General features: G+C 36.2%; 1 protein-coding gene across 1 annotated transcript; it reads left to right on the top strand.

Annotated features, from left to right (window-relative positions):
* The first annotated feature begins 17,822 nt into the window (after nt 1-17,822).
* On the top strand, nt 17,823-19,817 carry LOC138887110 (uncharacterized). The gene has a single exon (XM_070168826.1). It carries the CDS (start codon nt 17,823-17,825, stop codon nt 19,815-19,817), a length of 1,995 nt encoding a protein of 664 aa, XP_070024927.1.
* The last annotated feature ends 622 nt before the right edge of the window (nt 19,818-20,439 follow it).

Raw genomic sequence — 20,439 nt, 5'->3', positions numbered from 1 at the left:
TTATTTTCTATCAACATCAACGAATGAAAAGTAAAAAGAATACTATTCCATATGAAAGAGAATCTATAGGACGGGGTCACATAATTTTCGGATCTTCATCTAAATTGTGCACGAAATTGCAAGAAATAAAAAGTAACCTTTTAATGTTATGCTGTATAGTTCTGTGCAAAATTCGCAATTGAATTTTAAAAACCTCTTCCAGGAAAAGCAATTGAAGATCTCTTGCTACTAAATCATTTAATTTTTGGTTTGCGATTGCGTTGATGGTATAATTTATTTTTTCACTACGTCGATAAGTTTTTTTTTTTTTCCAGGAAGAACTCATTTTTTCAGTTGAAGACAGGTTTATATTATATTGAAACCCAAAGGAATTTACTTCTCTCTTCAACGACAAAATGTTACTCCCTTCATCCCAATTTATGTGCCGAAATTCGAATTCTTAGAGTCAAACCAGGTTTTTTTTACCATAATTTTTTCATATGCCTTTTAGATATTTTTGAATTATTAATTATTGTGACTTATAGTACTTTTAACATAGTTTTCAAATATATAAATTTTGTTTCAAAAAGCTTAATTATTCTATGTTCGAATTAATGGTCATAATTAAGAAGTTTGACTCTCGAGATTCGAGCTCCACCACATAAATTGAGAGAGAGATGGAGGGAGGGAGAGAGAGAGAGGGAGATGGAGGGAGGGAGAGAGAGAAAGAGAGATTTTTAGAGCATGTTTGATCAAGTTGTCAAAAATTGTTAATTTTGACAAGTATTTTTGTCAAAATAACTTTTCAAAAAAGTATTTTTAGAGAGAAACAATTTGTATTTGACCAATTCGTTTGAGAAATACTTTTTTGTGTATTTGATAAGCAAATTGTAATTGACCAATCTTTTCCAAAAAAGCATTGAATATCAAATTATTGCAGAAGACAAGTATAAATATCCATTTTACAATCCAGATTATTTAAAAAGAAAAATTATTTTGAATATTCATTATGAACGACTTTATTTAAGTTTACATTATTATTAATGAAAATATATAAACATTAAAATAACAAATATATTTAAAGTTTTTAATTAATTTAATATATAGTTAAACAAAAGCAATATTGAATATCTGGTAAAATGATTTTTACTTTGGACATGGTGATCCAAACACACTAAATACATCAATCAAAAATTCATTCCATAAATTATTATATATCGAAAATTCACTATGAAATAAGCAGAATTACTCATACATAGTTAACATTCTCAACAGTATTATTCCTAAATCTACTTTCAGCACATTACCTTCCCACCGATGCGATACAAATGTGAAGCACATGTTTCAATTACATACGGTCATTACGCTTTGGGAAGTGAAGCTGTTCTTACCAACTCGTATTAGTACCCGCATGATGTGGGAATACTATTGTAATTCCATAAGAAAAATTAAATTTTATAACATAAATGAATAACTATTGGTGGAAACTTAAATATTTTAACCTCACATTTATGGAGTAATAACTATTTTTTTTTTTTGGTAATATCTTAATTTAAATTATAAAAAATATATTCTATTATTATCCCAATAGAAGTACCTCTCACAACATGCAACATTAATTTCTACCAACCTAAGTCACATAATTTATTACCTTAAGGGTTCGTATGATTGGAAGTATAAGAATAGTACTGAATATGATGTATTAGTAATGTTGACATTATTTTTTGTTCATTATTTGGTTTGGTGTACTAAATCATTGCATAATTTTTTTTTATAAATTAATTGCTTACAAAAATACCCTTTACATTCTTTAACTTTGTACACTATTTTTATTGCAACAATTTTATTACCCTCCACATTCTTTACTCTCTCTAAAGTCAATTTCTTTTACATGAGAGCAAAATTAAAATAGAAAACTAATTGAAATATTGGAGTTAAAAGAGAAGAAAATTTTAATTGCTGACATTTTTAACAAATAAAAAAAATCAATTTATACTTTGAATGAAGAATCAAATGTAGTATTAAATATAATATTATTTTGATTATAATAGAATGCTAAAGAAAAAAATAATTAAAATATCACAATATAAAAATATACAATATATATATATATTTATATATATATATATATATATATATATATATATATACAAAGTATTTGGAGGGGCAATTATGTCTTTAACCATGATTATGCATGTATAAAATCCTTGCATTGCTAATATCACGATTTGCTATGCATTAGTTATACATAGGATAATATCAAATATGATGTATAATTAATACTTGTACTAGTTTACATATGTTAAAAAATATTGTACCAAATAAAGAATTAGTAATACACAAAGCTAATGCTTGCATTATTTTTTCTAATATCTCCTGCCAAATGACCCCTTAGTGTTTTGATGTTGAAAAGACAAACTAATATATACATATACGATGATTTATTGATAATCAACAGTAAAGTAACACAATTGACATTTAGCTTGTGTCTAAGTAGCTTCATACTTTAAAATATTATTCCCACAAAATACATTGATGTGTAGTTTGATATCAGTTCCTCTTGTTAATATGTACATTCATAATTGATTTTAGCTTCCTTCCAACATTATTGGAGTTACTTTATTATTGATCGAATTAAATTACTTCCCGATGATCATTCTCTTTTTTGAGAATAACTTTAAAATTGATCGAATCCATACTACATCCATCACACATTTCGATTCTAAAAATTGAATGCTAATTGAGCAAGAGAATCAAACTGCATGCCCAATGACTTTTAGTTTCTATTGAAATTAACTACATAAACATTTAAAATATATCTTTATATTTTTTATTTATTTCTTGGAATTATGTCAAATGTCTATATTTCCTATTTTAGTTTTATCTATCATAATAATTTCAAATACGTGTATCTTATCTATATAGTATGACTTCTCTCGTTACTATTTGAAAAGCTTTCTCTTCTAAAAAATCAAATAAGTCTTATTTTTCTATATATCTCGATACTGAAATTATATATTTGCATAACTTTTTATTTTATTTTTTTATTTTATCCATATTATTGCATTATCATAACTTAAAATTATCCATATCGTGTCTGCTACTCCCATTATAATATATTATAGATGAATTTAGTTTTTTTTTTTGTAATAAATTTTTTATTTGCTTTTATTCTTTTATTCTACTGCTCAGGTTATTGTTTAAATTTGTCAATAATATTTTTAATATTATTTATCTAATATAGCCATTTTATTTTAAACTTAGTTTAAAGTATAAAACTTACACTCTCTATTTTTTTTTATATTATATTTCCTACTATAAAACTTTTATATTATCATTTTATTTGGTGTTTAATATAATAATAGATTAAAAATAGAAGTACATATGCTCATACTTTTTGTAAGATTTCAAAGTGTTTTTCTTTTCATCCTTGGAGTTTTCTTTGCTTATTCAAAAGCTTGGGTAAAATTTATTTTATTTTTCAATTTAAAAGTTTGGATATGATTTGAATTAATTTGGTGTAACAAATAAATAGACAGAAGATATGCGATTATTATTATTATTATTATTATTATTATTATTATTATTATTATTATTATTATGTTATTATTATTATTATTATTATTATTATTATTATTATTATTATTATTATTATTATTATTAGTAGTAGTAGTAGTAGGAGCAGCATTAGCAGCAGCAGCAGCAACAGCATTAGCAGCAGCAGCAGCAGCAGCAGCAGTAGTAGTAGTCCGCTTGATTTGTTGCAGATAAAAATAATTTCTTTATTCGTGATTCCTCCTCGCAATCAACGTAATGTTATTATTTAATCTAAAAAATAAAATTATTTGTATACGTAATGTTATTATTGTTATTATTATTGGTATTAGTAGTAGTAGAAGTAATAATAGTAAATGCTAAAATCAAGTTTTCTATTTATCTTTAAATACATATATGATCGATTTAAGTTAAATTCATTTGAATAAATAAAATTACATTACCACTTGGTTTTTGCCGATAAAAATAATTTCTTTAATCGTGATTCCTCCTCACAATCAACGTAATGTTATTATTTAATCTAAAAAATAAAATTATTTGTATTTAACGTATTGGATAAATTCTAATAGATATTATGGTTAATCAAATACCAATTCTAAAAAGATACATACTTGCAAGATACTGTACTCGAGATAAATCAAACTTGTGTCATGGAAGAGTCAAAATCTATCTCAACCCCCCTTTTCATTAATAATATTCACTATAATGAAGGAGCCTAAACGGAATTGAAATAATTATAGATCTAAAACAAAATTGAATTTAAAATTGCCATATAAGATTCAAAATAGAATTGAATAATAAAAGATTAATTTAGTAAATGGTATTGCATATATAGGTCTTAACCGATTTTTCCTTATTTGACAATATCCCTACAAACTCTCCTTAATATTGTCAAGTGGCTTTTTAATAGCTTGCTACTTGGCTTAACCATAATGCCAATATATATGGTAACTTTATTACTTATATAGATGTATACAATTTGAAGAACAATACATAGCTTCAATGCAATTTTTAAAATATGGTCAATACTCATCATCTTCATTTAGTTTAGGATGAATCTTTTAACTTAATAATGTCCATAACCAATTTCAGATATGCTAGTAAAATTATCAAAATGTCTACAAATAATCTCTCTAGAATGTTGAGATTCTTCTTAAATCATTCGACTTCCTACACCATGACATACTACTATTAAAAACATAACAATCTTCTCCTCTATAATTATTTTTCTTGTTGCTGTCAAATCACATTGTTCATTTAATATTCGCATAAATCGAGAAAATTATGTTTTTCACCCTAAACATCTCATAACATCTATTATCATGCCTTTCATATATATTTCCTTATTAAAGAGAAGTTATGCATGAATTTTTAAGACAAAACTTTAAGTAATACTCCGCTGACATTTCGAGTACATTATCATCATTAACGTCATTCATAAAAACTCCATCATCGGGTTCATCATTATTATTTTTATTCAATTATATATTTGCAAGAAAATAATAAAGTCAAAATTGGGTACCATATATGTGATGACCCAAAATGTCATCACTTCTTTTGGAAATAAATTCTGTATCCCGAGGCCTTAAAACTTCATTTTTGTCTCACTTCGATTTGCGTATGCAGTCCATACATGTATCCGAAAAGCCATTATGTGAAAATCAGTGAAAAATGATAAATTTTGTTTTTAAAATGAATTTAAGTTGACTTCGGTCAATATTTTGGGTAAATGGACACGGACTCATGATTTGACGGTTCTGGAGGATCCGTAGGAAAATATGGGACTTGGAAGTATGTCCGAAATTGAATTCCGTGGTCCCAAGCCCGAGAAATGAATTTTTGAAAGAAATTATTTTCTGGAATATATAAGAATTTTTGGAAATGAAAGATGTTTGAAGTTGATGGTATCGGGCCCGTATTTTGGTTCCGGAGCCCGGTACAAGTTTAAAATAATAATTAGGTTGAACCTTTAAAATTTGGTAAAGATCGGAATTGGTTTGGTATAAAACGGACTTAAAAGTTAAGAAATTGGAAATTTTGGTGTTCTTGAATGATTTCATGAATTTGGGGTTTAATTCATAGTTGTTGATGTTATTTTGATGATTTGATTGTACGAGCAAGTCCGTATGATATTTTTAGGTTGGTGTGCATGTTTGGTTTGGAGCCCCGAGGGCTCGAGTGAGTTTTGGATAGCCATAGAGTGAAATTAAACTTAGAAAATTGCAGGTTTTCAGCTGGTATGTGTTGCAGGACCTAATCTTGCAATTGCGAGGTCAGGTGTCGCAATTGCGAGCCTATCAAACTTGGGAATTGTGAGGGCCCACTTAGCAATTGCGAAGTATGCCTGGCCAGCCTTTCTCGCAATTGCGAGCAATTCTTCGCAAATACGAATAACCCAAATATCCCCAGCTGTCGCAAATGCGACATTCCCTTTGCAAAAGCGAGTTCGCAATTGCAAACATATGATCGCAAATGCGAAGACAACAGGTTTCTTAAGGGTTCACAATTGCGATATATGCAACTTGCTAAATCCTAACTTAGCCGAAAATTTCCCATTTTTCAAACTCTTTCAAAACATAAACTCTCTTGGGCGATTTTCCATTGAAAAGTTCTTCTCCAAATCGATGGTAAGTCATTTCTAACTCATTTTCTTTAATCTATAACATCTTTTCACGTGATTTCAATTCAAAATCAAGGGTTTTTATTGGGAAAATTGGGTGTTTTGGGTAGAACTTAGGTTTTCCAAATTTTGGGGATTTGGACCTCGATTTGAGGTCCAATTTCAAAACAAATTATATATTTGGGTTCGTAGGTGAATGGGTAATCGGGTTTTGGTTCGAAACTCGGGTTTTGACCATGTGGGCCCACGGTCGATTTTTGACTTTTTGGGAAAATTATTGAAAAACCTATTTTCATGCATTAGAATTGATTTATTTAGCATTTATTGATATTGTTAAGTAAATTATGGCTAGATACAAGCGAATTGGTGGTGGAAACAAGAGGTAAAGCGGTAGTTGAGGCTTGAATTGTGTTCGTGGCTTTGAGGTAAGTGTTTGGTCTAACCTTAGCTTGAGGGATTAGGAGTTGTGTCTTATTTGCTATGTGTTAATTGTGGAGTACGCCGTATAGGCATGGTGACGAGTATCTATACGTCAGTGTCAAGCATGCCCGTGAGACTCGTATAGTATTTTTTATGACTCCGTTGTATTTTAGTCATGCTTAATATGTTGATTATCATTGTTGGTTCCCTTGTCGGGATGTACTTGTTTATGGTATTGTCTCCCTTGCCGGGATGTTGTTGTTATACTCTTGTTCACTTGTCGGGATCCTTTTATGATTGATGTTGATATGAAATGGGAGCGAGTTGCATGCCTGCAACAAGATATATGGCATGGGAGCGAGTTGCACGCCTTCAACAAGATATATGAAATGGGAGCGGGTTGCATGCCTGCAACAAGATATGTGAAATGGGAGCGGGTTGCACGCCTGCAACAAGATATATATATATATATATATATATATATATATATATATATATATATATATATATGAAATGGGAGCGAGTTGCACGCCTGCAACAAGAAATATGAAATGGGATCGGGTGGCACATCGCCACGGTATTATTTGAAATGGGATTGGGTTGCACGCCTGCAACAAGAAAGAAATGAAAGTGAATACTGAATTTGTCTTCCTTATTCTTGTCAGTAATTAGATTTTGGTTTCTTTACATTTCTCTTTGGTATTCTGTATTTGTCTGATACTCCTCGTAGCATGCTTTTCCCTTTCCACCTTTAACTGTGAATATCTGCTTTTATTTTTCGATGTATATGATTTAACTGTACAAGTTTATCTGGTAATCTGGTCCTAGCCTCGTTAGTACTTCGCCGAGGTTAGGCTAGACACTTACCAGCACATGAGGTCAGCTGTGCTGATACTACACTCTGCACTGTGTGCAGATCCCGGTGCTGCAGCTCTTGGACTGCAGTGAGGGTGCTGTCTTCAATCTATTCATGCGACTCGAGGTAGTCCTGCTGGCGTCCGCAGGCCCTGACGTCTCCTTCTATCATTCTATACTGTTTCTTCTATGTATTTCCGAAACAATTTGTATTTATCTTTTGGACCCTTATTCGTAGTGTGAGCACGTGATTTTTGTTTTCACGATAATTACTCCAAAAGAAATCAAAAAAATAAAATAAATTGTCTTTGTGTATAACTTTGAGAATTTGCGTGGCATTTTTTTTATAGTTATTTGTAGTTTTTGTCTTTGTTTGTTTATTTTATTAATTAAAAATACAAAATATGTTGCGTGTAAATTTAGGATCTTATTCTACTATTAGGAATTAATTAAATCGTATTTGATTTTTAAATGAATGAAAATCACAAAAAATATTATTTTTTGATAATTTCATTTTTATCGTTTAATGGTTGATTTTGTTTAATTAATATATGATATTGTGTGTTAATTATTGCTAAAAATCAATTAATGTCTGTGTGATATAATTTGAATTTTATAATTTATTTTTAGGATTTTTTGTAAATTCGGAATATAAACTAGGAATTAAAAAGGAAAAGAAAATTTGAACTGGGCCATTCTCTTTTGGGCCAAAATCAGGCCCAAACAAGACCTATACCCTGTCCAAACCATCAGCTTTCAAAAGACGCCTCAGACGACGTCATTTCGAGACCGACAAATCTCGACCGTTTATCCATCCTCATCCAACGGTCCACGATCTCACCCCATAACCCGACCTGCTTACCCGGGTCGACCCAACCCCTCATTAAAACCAAATGACCCTGTTTCTACACCAAACGACCCCGCCCCGTCCTTCACCAATTAATCCAAGCCGTTAAGATCATTTGATCTAACAGCTCAAATTAATTGTCACGTTTCATATACCCAAAACCCCCAAACCCCTTTTACCCCTTTCATTCCCAAACACCCTTCCCCTTCGTCTCTGAAAGAGACAGACCAAAACGAAACCCTCAAGAACCCTAGCGCCGCCCTTCCATCCCCTCACCATAAAACCCGGCGGCGACGATGCCGATGACCACAAAATTAACACCCCTAGTGCACCTCAACCCCCTGGACATGAATCTACAAACCGTTTGGTTTGAATCAACCTAAATCATCTCGAATCTTCATCTGAAGATTCGAGCCAAACCTCAACTTGTACTAACCGATCCCAAATGCACACCAGTTACTCCCCTGACCTCCCTCGTGACCAAACCAAGCCTGGTTTGGTTCGAATCGAACCAGAAAAGCTCGAACCCTTAATCTGAGCCCCAAGAACCCTAGAAATCCAAGAACCAGGAGTTTGTCCAAATTAGCAGAGGTTTGGGGTCTAATAGACCTTAGTCGAAGTGTTCTCCGTTGAGAATACTTGATTAAGGTCCATTCGACCTCAAAAAGGTCGAGTCTGAGTTCAGACCTGGGTCATCTAGTTTTACTTGAGGTATTTCCTTTTTCCTTTCTGTTTGTTCTATTTTTTTGTTTTTGTTTGTTTTGTCATTCGTTTGTGTGGTTAGAATAATTTTATTTCCAATTCTCGTGCTTTGTTCTTTTTCTTCTCCAAATCAGACCTCTTATTTGGTCGAAATTTTCATCTGCTCATTGTTAAGTGTATGTGTTAAACTATATAATCGATTGGAATGAGTTTGGTCGATTAATTAGTTTCCAAGGTAATTCCCTGTTTTGTCAGTACAACTTGAATCACCTATGTGTACTGTTCGATTCTGATCATTAGCTACTGACTTGTATGTTGTAATTCATATAGTCGATTGGATAAATGTCGTCAATTAGTTGGGATGTTAGAAACTTGCAAATTGTCCAAGTTTTAATGGTCTGTTAGTTTAATGCTAATATACCACTAAGCTAATGAATAAAATAAGGATCAATAGTGGGAGTGATAATGTTGTTAAGTGCCTTTAGTTGGTTGGAAATCAGAAAGAGCATGGGGTTTAATTTTAAAATAGAAATTGCCAGTTAAAAGACTGACAGATTTTTTGAATTAACTAGTGAAAAAGGGTATTACTTGAGTTGGCTTAGTGACTTTACTGGTGGAAAATCAGTAACAACATGGGTTTAATGATAAAAAGGTAGAAATGCACATGAGGAGGGAATAAAACAGACTAGAAAGTGAAATGTTTGAGGGCCAGCTCTAGTCTTTTAAAGGGACTGATTTCGGACAAAGAAGGTTTTTTTTTTTGGTTAGAACCTAAGGGAGCCTATCTTGAAACTAGACGAGAGAGCTCATTTCTGGATTTCAATCCTAGGTAGACAACAAACAAAAGAAAAACCTTTGTCGCTCCATTGAAGTTGAAAAAATTCTGCTTTTCTTCACTTTTTCTGTTTGAAATTAGCATTAACTGCTTTGTTCTATCGAAACTTAGGCTTCTTTCTTTGAGTGTCCGAAAATCAGGAATTACTGTTTCACTTTTGTTTCGGATTCACCTGTTTTCTGCCTGTGATTAACATTGGTATTTCCGGTCTCAACTGAGTCTCCCGAATCTGTTTTGGTGGATATTGGCATTGTTTTCATTGGTTTATTTCTGTTTCGTTCACTAGGATTTATTCTGGTTGATACTGTTGCTGTTGCTGTTGTTATTTGCTGGTTATTGCTACGATTTGCTGTTGCTGATCTTATACTTTCTTCTTCTTCTTGTTGTGTTTCAACATCCAGGTACACACTCGAATTAAGTTTTTTTGATGTAACTTTGAAGGGAAGATGAAATGAGAGATGCTCGCATATTTGATTCTTGAAATGTGTTTGTTTGGATTGTTATGTAGTAATAGCCAAATAGATATTAGAGTCTAATAAAATTCGATTCCAATTCATGTGCATACAAACTCTGGCCGTTTAATTTGGACTTTTGTTAGACTGTTGTGGGACCGTTGGGACATTATTGATGTAGTGAGTATGTAATAGATTCGGTATGTTTGGCGCTGATTGTGTAAACTTTAGTTGAACTAACGTCTGATCAAGCATAAACATTGAATAGGCCCTTAACTTTAATTCTGTGAATTAACGAGGAACTGTATTGATTCCATGCTTCATAGTCTGATACTGAACCCATTTACATAAATTGTAGGTTTGTTTAAAAGATAAAAATCACACGTGGATTACTTTGGTTTGTCCTAATCTTCGCTACAAAGAAACGTAAAAGTATGGGTTAATTTTATACAATCAGAAATGCCAAATCTCCATGTGTACATGCTCATGAAAATACCAAATTTTAGCCTAGTTATGCACATACAAGCTTATTTTTGTGAATAAATATGTCGGCTGTAAGCTAGCGCAGTCCCTTTTGAATGGAAATCCAGTTAAGGCCCAAAGATTTGAGGGCTTATTTGCCCTTAACATATTAATTGAAATGATGATACCTGAGCATGCTAGTTAGTTCAAGCCTTTTTCTTTATTTTGAGACAAGAATAAACAGAAAAATCATAGTCTTTCAGGATTTGGCCTTAACTAAAGATGAGATGAGCTTCGCCAAATAAATTACAAATTGCGGGGCCCTCAATAAACGCATACAATAATTGGTTGGACTTCGAAGTTGGCCGTTTAGCGAATTTTTACGGCCTCTTCCTAAAACAACAATACGTTAGTCTCTTTAGGACGCACTTTAATTAAATTACATTCTTAAATTCGGGTGCGCATTTATGTGACCCAAATCCAAATCTCAACGGAGTCGGAACGTATTAACAACCACGGGTGCATTGATTGTGACGTGGTTCGAGATGCATTTTCACGACGTTGCAATTCTATTAAAAATAATAATAAAAGCTGTTTAAACTTAATAAAAGCACACAAGTCATAACATATATTAAAATAAGATATTTAGCCATTATAACAATTTAAGCGACCGTGCTAGAACCACGGGATTCGGGGGTGCCTAACACCTTCCCTCGGGTCAACAGAATTCCTTACTTAGAATTTCTGGTTCGCAGACTTCATTTGGAAAGTCGAATATTTTCCTCGAATTGGGATTCAAGATAAACCGGTGACTTGGGACACCAAAAGCCAAACCTTTCCCAAGTGGCGACTCTGAATTAAATAAATAATCCCATTTTCGAATAATGTCACTTAAATTGGAAAAACTCCTCACGCATTTATCCTTCGGGGCAGGTGCACAAAAAGGAGGTGTGACAGCTCTGGCGACTCTGCTGGGGAAACGAACCCAGAATCTCTGGTTCAGGGTTCAAGAATTCGAGCTTAGAATAATTGTTATATTTAGCTTTATTATCTGATCTTTATTACATGTTTGGGCATAACGTGCTAAATGTTACCTTTTACCGCTTTGATATTATTTGAACTATATATAAACTGTGACGAAACCCTTCTCTTCTTACCTCCGGGGAGGAGCTTGCTGGTCAAGACTCCCTATTCTGTTAGTGTCAATACCTTGAAATAAGAAAGAGGCCGGACAAGTTACAAAGCCGGACGATCTCACGGGTCCCCGGTACGTAGCCCCCTCCTCGACTCGAGTTGTCCGCTCGGGTACACAGTCTAGAACAAATAACCAGGTTATAAACCTAGTATAACAAAACCTCATGCCGGATCCCTAGTAGGAACGCTTATTTGCATCATGTTGCATTTGGCATAAGGGACTCAACACAGGGGTTGAGTCCGTCTAGGACAAGTAACCTGAAATAAAAAAAAGACCATCCTGCTGCATCCTGTTTATTTTGCACATTTATTTGCTGCAGACTTGCATGTTGACCGGTTTCTGAAAATACTTATTGAAAAAAAAACAAAAAAAAAAAAAGTTTTAAAACTCAAAAAAAAAATGGTTTCCTCCTTTCTAATATCTTTCATACAAAAAAAAAAGAAAAAAAAATCAATAAAATCAAAAATCTAAAATACGGGTTTCCTTTATTTTGAAGTATTTTTCCCAAAAAATCAAAAAAAAATCAGAAAAAAGAGTGAATCAATATATATATATATATATATATATATATATATATATATATATATATATATATATTCGATATTTTTAAAGACTTTCCTTCTTTAGAAGTCTTTCTTTCGTAAATGTCATAGAATTAAAAATTAAAATCCAAAAATATTTTTATTTTTCTTTAGAAGTACTTTTGTAAATTTAAAAACAAAAAAAAAAGAAAAAAAACTCGAAAATCCAAAATATTTTCTTAAAAGTGCCTCTTTCGAAAATTAAGAGGCGACAGCCAAAATCCAAAGAAAATATTTTCTTTCTTATTTAGAAAAGGAGAGAACAAATGAAAATTCAAACAAATTTTTTTTTACTTCTAAAATTCTCAAAGTTATATATATATATTTTTTTTTCTCAAAGTTCCAATCAAAGAAAAGGAATTCTTAGAAGTCTTTCTTTCAAAAATAAAAATAGAGTCAAATTCAAAAATCTAAAAAAATATATCCTTTTCTTCTTTTAAAGCATTTTTTTTAGAAAAATCCAAAAGAAACAAAAATCAAAAAAAAAAACCTTTATTCTTTTTCCAAAAAGAAAAAAAAGGGGAGTTAGTTTACTTACTTTATTCACGATCGCCCGAACTACGCTGGTTTGATTCTCACAGGGTGTGAGATACGTAGGCAACCCTCATCGGGTCCAACCTCCCCTTTTTCAGAAATCGCCAAAATGTCAGAATTTTAATTTCATCATAAATGAGTCGGGTGATGCCACTTTTGTCAAATATAGCCGAAGGTTCCCGAAAGGGACGCACCGGAAGGTTGACTTTGCATAAATAGCCGCTTTTGGTCATTTTGTGAATTTTGACCAATTTGCCCAACAGCCTTAGAATCCTCGTCCCCGAGGCTCTGTAAGGCCGTGCTCCCAATGTCGGGCTACTATTTTTTTATTTTAAAAAAGTCATAAATAAATCAAGTGATGTTGTTTTGTCAAAAATAGCCAAATGTTCCCGAAAGGGACGGCGGAAGGCTGACTTTGCATAAATGGCCACTTTCGATCATCCTTTAGAGTTTTTGATCGGTTGACCCTCACAGCCTTAAAATCTTCATCCCCGAAGTGCTGAAAGGCCGTGTTTGAAAATCGGATCTTTCTTTCTAAAACATAGTCAAATCATCTTTGAGTCAAATAATCTTTTACTTAAATCACCTTAATAAATGTGCAGGATAAGCACAATGCAAAATGAACACTTTTCGATAATGGCTAAAGTCCCTGTCAAGTTGTGGCTATGGTGGAATGATCTAGGTAGTGAAGGGCAAGATGAGGTCAAGAAATATCTGAAAGATCTCACGGGTTTATTGGAAATCCAGCCTCGGGGAGATATCATAAGAGCTTTGGTCACCTACTGGGACCCGACACACAATGTCTTCCACTTCTCCGATTTTGTACTCACCCCGACTCTGGAGGAAATAGCCGGGTACATCGGAAATGCTGAAGTTCCATTAAGGCAAAAATACCTGGTTGCCCCAAGAGATGTCACGGTGAATCGTTTTCTAGATTCATTAAAGATACCCAGGACAGCCCATAACCCAGATTTGGCCGCAGGTTTCTGTAGTCCGCGCTTCATATACGACAGATATGGTCATGTAGGAGGGTTCAACAATCCGGTTAACAAGCTATGCAGCAAAGGTAACCGTCAGAAGTGGGATGAGCATAGACGAGTGGCTTTCATGATAACATTTTTGGGCCTTTTGGTGATTCCGAGGAAAGACGGAAACATTGATCTAAAAATATCCGGGGTCGTCAGTACTTTGCTCACTCAAAATGAAAGCACTCTCGTGCCTATGGTAGTATCTGATATCTTTCGAGCTCTCACAGCCTGCAAAGCTAGAGGGAATTTTTTCGAGGGGTGTAATTTGCTGCTACAAATATGGATGACTGAACATCTCTGCCACCGTTCCGAGCTTTTGAGTTATGGTTCCTCGAAGAAGACTTGCATAGAAGAGTTTTACACGAGAATCAAGGAGGTCAGTCTACCCGAGGGAGTTACGACATGTACGTCATTCTTTCGAACCCTCACTGCCAGCCAAATACAATGGACACTGGGATGGTTGCCTGTTGATGAGGTCATATATATGCCGACCGCTAGGACCCACTTTCTATTGATGGGGCTTAAGAGCATTCAGCCTTACGCGCCCTATCGAGTTTTGAGACAACTCGGGAGATGCCAGATAGTGCCACACGAGGAAGATCTTAGTGCTCAGGCAATTGAGATTAGCCCTGACGGACAATTTCCTGAAGCAAAAGTCCGCCAGATCTGGAATGAATGCCAATGTTTAAAAGCAGATACTTGCGTGCAGGATCGGGCCAAAGGTGAAGTAGCACCAGGGTACCTTGTGTGGTACAAAAGAGAACTTGAGCACAAAAGGCCGACTAAAAGACCCCATATCCTGAATTTTGCCGAGTCATCACAGGAGCAATGGGATTGGTTAGCAAAAGAAAAAGGCTATCGGTTTGAAATCAGCAAGCTGAAACAACAAATTGAAGGTCTAAAATTTGAGCACAACGTGCAAGTTGCTACTGATCTGGGAGAAAAGAACAGGTTGACCCAGGAAAACGGGACGCTTAGGGCCCAAATCCAGTAGATAAGGATAGCCGTTGATAACCAACAAAGGAGCCGGTCGGATGAGCGACTGATAAAAGGTTTAAAAATGAAAATTGGTGAGTGCCGGAGTGAGTCGGAGAATCTTGAGAATACCATAGCAGGACTCGAGACACACTGGGCAAAAAGAACAGAAGAGCGCAACCGGTACCTGTAGCAGTTGAAAAGGGATCATAAGCAAACCATTGCCAATTTGAAGAGAAAGGTGGCCGCTCTTGAGGACAGAGCGGTTGAGCTAGCCCGAACCGTTGAAGTTGAAAATAGACATTGCTATGATTTACTGGCCCAAATGGAAGTAGAAATTCAGTAGTGGCAGAATCAACATCTCCAGGATTCTCAGGTTTTGAAGGCCCGTAATGATCAAATAGAGCGCCTACTCATAGAAAAGAGGCAAACCAGGGATAAGATTAAGACCATTGCTCATGCCATCATTAGGAGGTGTCTACGATGCGAAGATATGACCCGCATTACCTTTGTCTCAGCAGTGATGATTTATGTCAAGCAGACCATGTATGAGCTGGAACAACTTGAAAGGGACCTCGCATCTAAGCCCGCGGCGAGGCCGAACGATGCCCCACAGGCACCAATTCTTAAAACATTAATGTATTAATAGGCCGAGTTTGTATTTCCCGTCTTGGCGTCTTTTGTTTGTCTTTTCGCATCAGGGTGTATCAGTGGTTGTTGAGTTTGTATTTATTTCAAGTCTATTATTCTCCCTTTTTCAAAAAAATGTTAGTTTTTAATAGATTGTTTTAGTAATAAAAAAAAATATTTCTTTATTTTTACACTTGTTTGTCTTGAACTACGTAATGATCTGATTCGCACGGCATCGTGATACGTAGGCAATCCTCATCGTATCCGGTCATGTTTTTTTTAAATAAAAAAATATAATAAAAAATAAATAAAGGGGAGCATAAAGAGAAGCCGGAATGACGCATGCCATCGATGCAAACATGTAGAAATTTACTTAACTGTATAGGTGCATCACACCCCAACGTGAGATTACCTATCTGTTATTTGTTTCAAACTAACCGTTTGCTTGCTGCTAAGTCCAGGTTTTTAGAAAGATGGTTTGGTTTGATGGAGGTCTGGCCTCACATTCATACTTTACGAGGTCGAAAGGAAGTATTCAGCTGCCCGTCACTAAGTCAAGAGGAAGTATTCACACTTACTTCACGAGATCAAAGGGAAGTGTAGATATGTCTTCAGAAATTCCTTTGCCAACAATTCCTGTCTCCGAAGAGAGTTCAATCTCGGCCATCCCAACTTCCGAATCAGCAACTGCTGAAGAAAACAGAATCTTGCGGCTTCGCATGTTGGAAATGTTGGATGATTGGAACAATGGAAAAGAGCCGCCGAGTGTAATCCCTGGATTCCACGAGCTGTTCTCTAGGACAAGTGGGACTTCCAACGTCCCCATAAATTATCCAACTACCCAATTCGGGTACCCTACCATTTCAGCCCACTCCGCTGGATCACCCTCTGATTCTTATCCCCGGATGTCAACGACAGATGTGCCTACAAACATATTCACTGCACCGCCCTGTCCAATTGCGGCACAACCCGCTATACACAGGCCTAATTTTGATTCTTCCTCATTCACATTTCAAGCACCATCCTTCTCGCTGGAACCAACTCGGTTTACCACCAGCGCTTACCCTCAGCAGCCTCAATACGAGCTTACGCCTGGGCAAGACCAAAATCCCAAAGCTCTTGAACAAGATGAAATGGCAAATAGAATGAGGAGCCTCGAACAGAGTTTAAAAAATATGCAAGGTTTAAGAGGGCAGAAGAGTATTTCCTATACTGATCTGTGCATGTTCCCTCATGTGCACCTGCCCGTAGGGTTCAAAACACCGAATTTTGAGAAATATGATGGGCATGGAGATCCCATTGCTCACATCAAAAGTATTGCAACCAATTGCGTGGGGCTGGCGGCAAAGAAGAATTGTTGATGGCATACTTCGGAGAAAGCCTGGTGGGCATAGCCTCAGAATGGTATATGGATCAGGACATATCTCGATGGCACATTTGGGACGATCTTGCCAGAGATTTTGTAAGGCAGTTTCATTATAATATTGACATCGCGCCTGACAGGAATTCTTTGTCAAACTTGAAGAAGAAACCCTCAGAAAGCTTCAGAGAATACGCTATTAAATGGCGCGAGCAAGCATCAAGAGTAAAACCTCCCATGGATGAAATAGAAATGGTCACTACTTTCCTCCAAGCTCAAGAATCAGATTACTTCCAAAACATGATGTCGGCCATGGGGAAACCTTTCGCAGAAGCAATTAAGATCGGAGAAATGGTTGAAAATGGGCTAAAAACAGGTCGAATTCTAAGCCAATCTGCTATCAGAGCTACCTCCCAAGCCATTCAGGGTGGGTCTGGAGGAATAGCAAAGGGAAAGAAAAGGGAATAAACGTTCATGGCATCGTCGGGTACAAGGAGAAACTATACTCCCGGACCCCTTTTCTCAGAGAGGACCCCGCAGCACTATTACCCTCACCAAGATTTGGCCTATACTCCTCAGCCATACTCGGTCATGAATACTCAGCCTTATGTCCGGCCACCACAACAAGTCAATCAGAGCCAACCTCCACCTCCCAGAAATCAGCCTCCTTACCGAAACCACTATAATCCACAACTACCCCAAAATAGCTTCCGTCCTCAAGAACCACCCAGAAGACAAACTTTCATACCTATTGGTGAACCGTATTCTACCCTATTCCCATAACTAGTCCAGATGGGTTTCCTGCAACCAGTCCCTCAGACAAGGCACAATCCAGCATCACCTGCTTACAAAGCCGGTGTCAGGTGTGCTTATCATTCAGGAGAAGAAGGGCATGATACCAATGATTGTTGGACTTTAAGAAGGGCAATAGAGAGCTTAATAGAACAAGGAAAGATAGTATTAAGGGACGAGGAGGTCCCAAATGTGACCAACAATCCGTTGCCCGCTCACAATAATGGGCCGTTGATTGGGATGATCTGTGAGGACAAGGAGTTTGATCCTGCCCTGAAAGCTATAATCGCCATTGTCGATGTAGAGAGAAAGCCTAAAGCAGCCTCGAAGCAAGAGAAAGGGGAAAAGAAGACTAATACTATCAAGGCTGAGCTCGAAAAGAAGGCTGAGACAAAGACAGAGAAGATGGTGCCTTCGAAGAATGAGGTTCTCTATATTCCACGAGGTCGATCAGAGAAGCCACAGAGATTCGAAATAAAAAGGGCAATACCAATGTACGTGTCGAAAGGGGCCTATATGGTCCGGGGGACGATTAAACTGCCTCGGCTGAATGAGCCAGTGGTTATCGGACGCGTACCACAGAAGCTAATGACAGACCCGTCTATGGTACCGTGGAATTATCAACAAACATTGGTTACATACAAAGGCAAAGAAATCACGGGAGAACTGCCAGAAAATACTTCTGCTGGAAAATATTCAGACACTCAAGAAGTGAACAACACCACATGGAAGCGCTTCCCACCCAAGAAGCCTGTAAGCGCTGAAGAAGCAGAGGCTTTCTTCCAGAAGATGAATATGCCTGACTATGAAGTGGTGGATCAGTTGCGCAAGTACCCTGAACAAGTGTCTATGCTATCTTTGCTAATGAGGTCCGCCGAACATCAGAAGATCCTGCTCAAAACCTTGAACGAAGCGTATGTACCGGCTGAGACTTCAGTTGAACAACTTGAAAGAATGACAGAAAGGTTCTTTGCGGTTAATCAAGTTTCTTTTAGCAAGAACTATTTGCCTCCGGAGGGAGCAGCTCACAACAAGGCTTTACATCTGACAGTCAAGTGTGAAGACTACTACGTCAAGGGAGTAATGTTGGATGGGGGTTCGGGTGTTGACATTTGCCCGCTCTCCACGCTGCAAAGAATGGAAATTGGGACCGGAAGGATTCTCCCCAATAATGTCTGTGTAAGAGCTTTTGATGGTATCAAGAGGGACACCCTCAGAGAAATAGACCTGATATTGACTATCGGGCCGGTGGAGTTCGAAGTAACCTTCCAGGTACTGGATATGGACACATCTTACAATTTTCTCCTCGGAAGACCTTGGATTCACGCTGCGGGGGCTGTACCCTCCACTCTCCACCAAATGGTGAAGTTTGAAGATGAAGATCGGGAAATTGTGGTCCACGGAGAAGACGGACAATCTGTTTATCGGGACCCATCCACCCCATGTCTTGAAGCAAGAGAAGGGAGGGAGCACACAATTTATCAGGTTTTTGAAGTTGTGCTGGCGGAGCAGTATGAAGAAGGGAGCCATTGTCCCCAACCTTTCTTGTCCAACGCTTCAATCATGGTTGCTAAAGAAATGGTCCGACAGGGATTCAAACCGGGAAAAGGGCTTGGAAAATCGCTGCAAGGAATAACGGAACTTATCACCTTGCCTTCCACTAAGAAACTCTTTGGGCTAGGTTTCCAACCTACTCCAAAAGATGAAGATTGGGCGAAGAAGAGAAAAAATGAGGGATGGAAGTTGCCTCGACCATTGCCACATTTGTATGAAACTTTCGTCAGAACAAGGTACATCGAAGAAGAAGATGACGAGGCATTTACGGCCGAAGAGATTGAAGAAATATGTGGGACAATGAGAGAAATGCTTTACGAAACTCACATGGTTCAGCTGGGAGAAGGCACAAGCACCGCTGAGGTGCTATACATGGGGCCAAATGCTAAGCTTCAAAATTGGGAGGCCACACCGTTCCCAGTTAGGCAGGAGTCCGAGTAGACCTGTCCTGCCACCTTTCCTGCATCACGAGTTATCCTAGGGTGTAACTCGGATGTTTTTCTTTAGTTTCCTATTTTAATTTCCTGAGATATAAACCGTGTTATCTTCCCAATTCCAAGGAATAAAATCAGTATTTCATCATTTTTTCTTTATTCTTTCTGATTTTTGCTATTTTTCTTTTATCTTTTCCTTTCAGTTATAATAATGCGGCTTTAAATAATATGACATGCTTGTGAACTTCACACCCAGATCCAAACGAGCTGTCTAATTGTGAAATAATGAACCAAGAACCGGAATATGACGAAGAAGAGGCTTTTAGGGAAATAAATCGAGAATTGGAACACTTTGAGAATAAACCTAAGCCGAATTTGAATGACACCGAACCAGTTAATTTGGGAACTCCTGAAGAAATCCAAGAAACCAAAATAAGCATTCACACAGATGAGAAAACGCGAGATGCAATAATTCAACTCCTCTTTGAATTTAAAGATGTGTTTGCTTGGTCATACGATGACATGCCAGGATTAGGTGTTGATCTAGTGGTGCATAAATTTCCAATTTACCCTGATTGTCCTCCAGTTCAACAAAAGCAGAGGAAGTTCAAGACTGATATCAGTGATAA

Source organism: Nicotiana sylvestris, chromosome 3 (genome assembly GCF_000393655.2).
Source record: "Nicotiana sylvestris chromosome 3, ASM39365v2, whole genome shotgun sequence".
NCBI classification, from domain to species: domain Eukaryota; kingdom Viridiplantae; phylum Streptophyta; class Magnoliopsida; order Solanales; family Solanaceae; genus Nicotiana; species Nicotiana sylvestris.
This window is presented reverse-complemented; position numbering and strand designations above follow the sequence as displayed.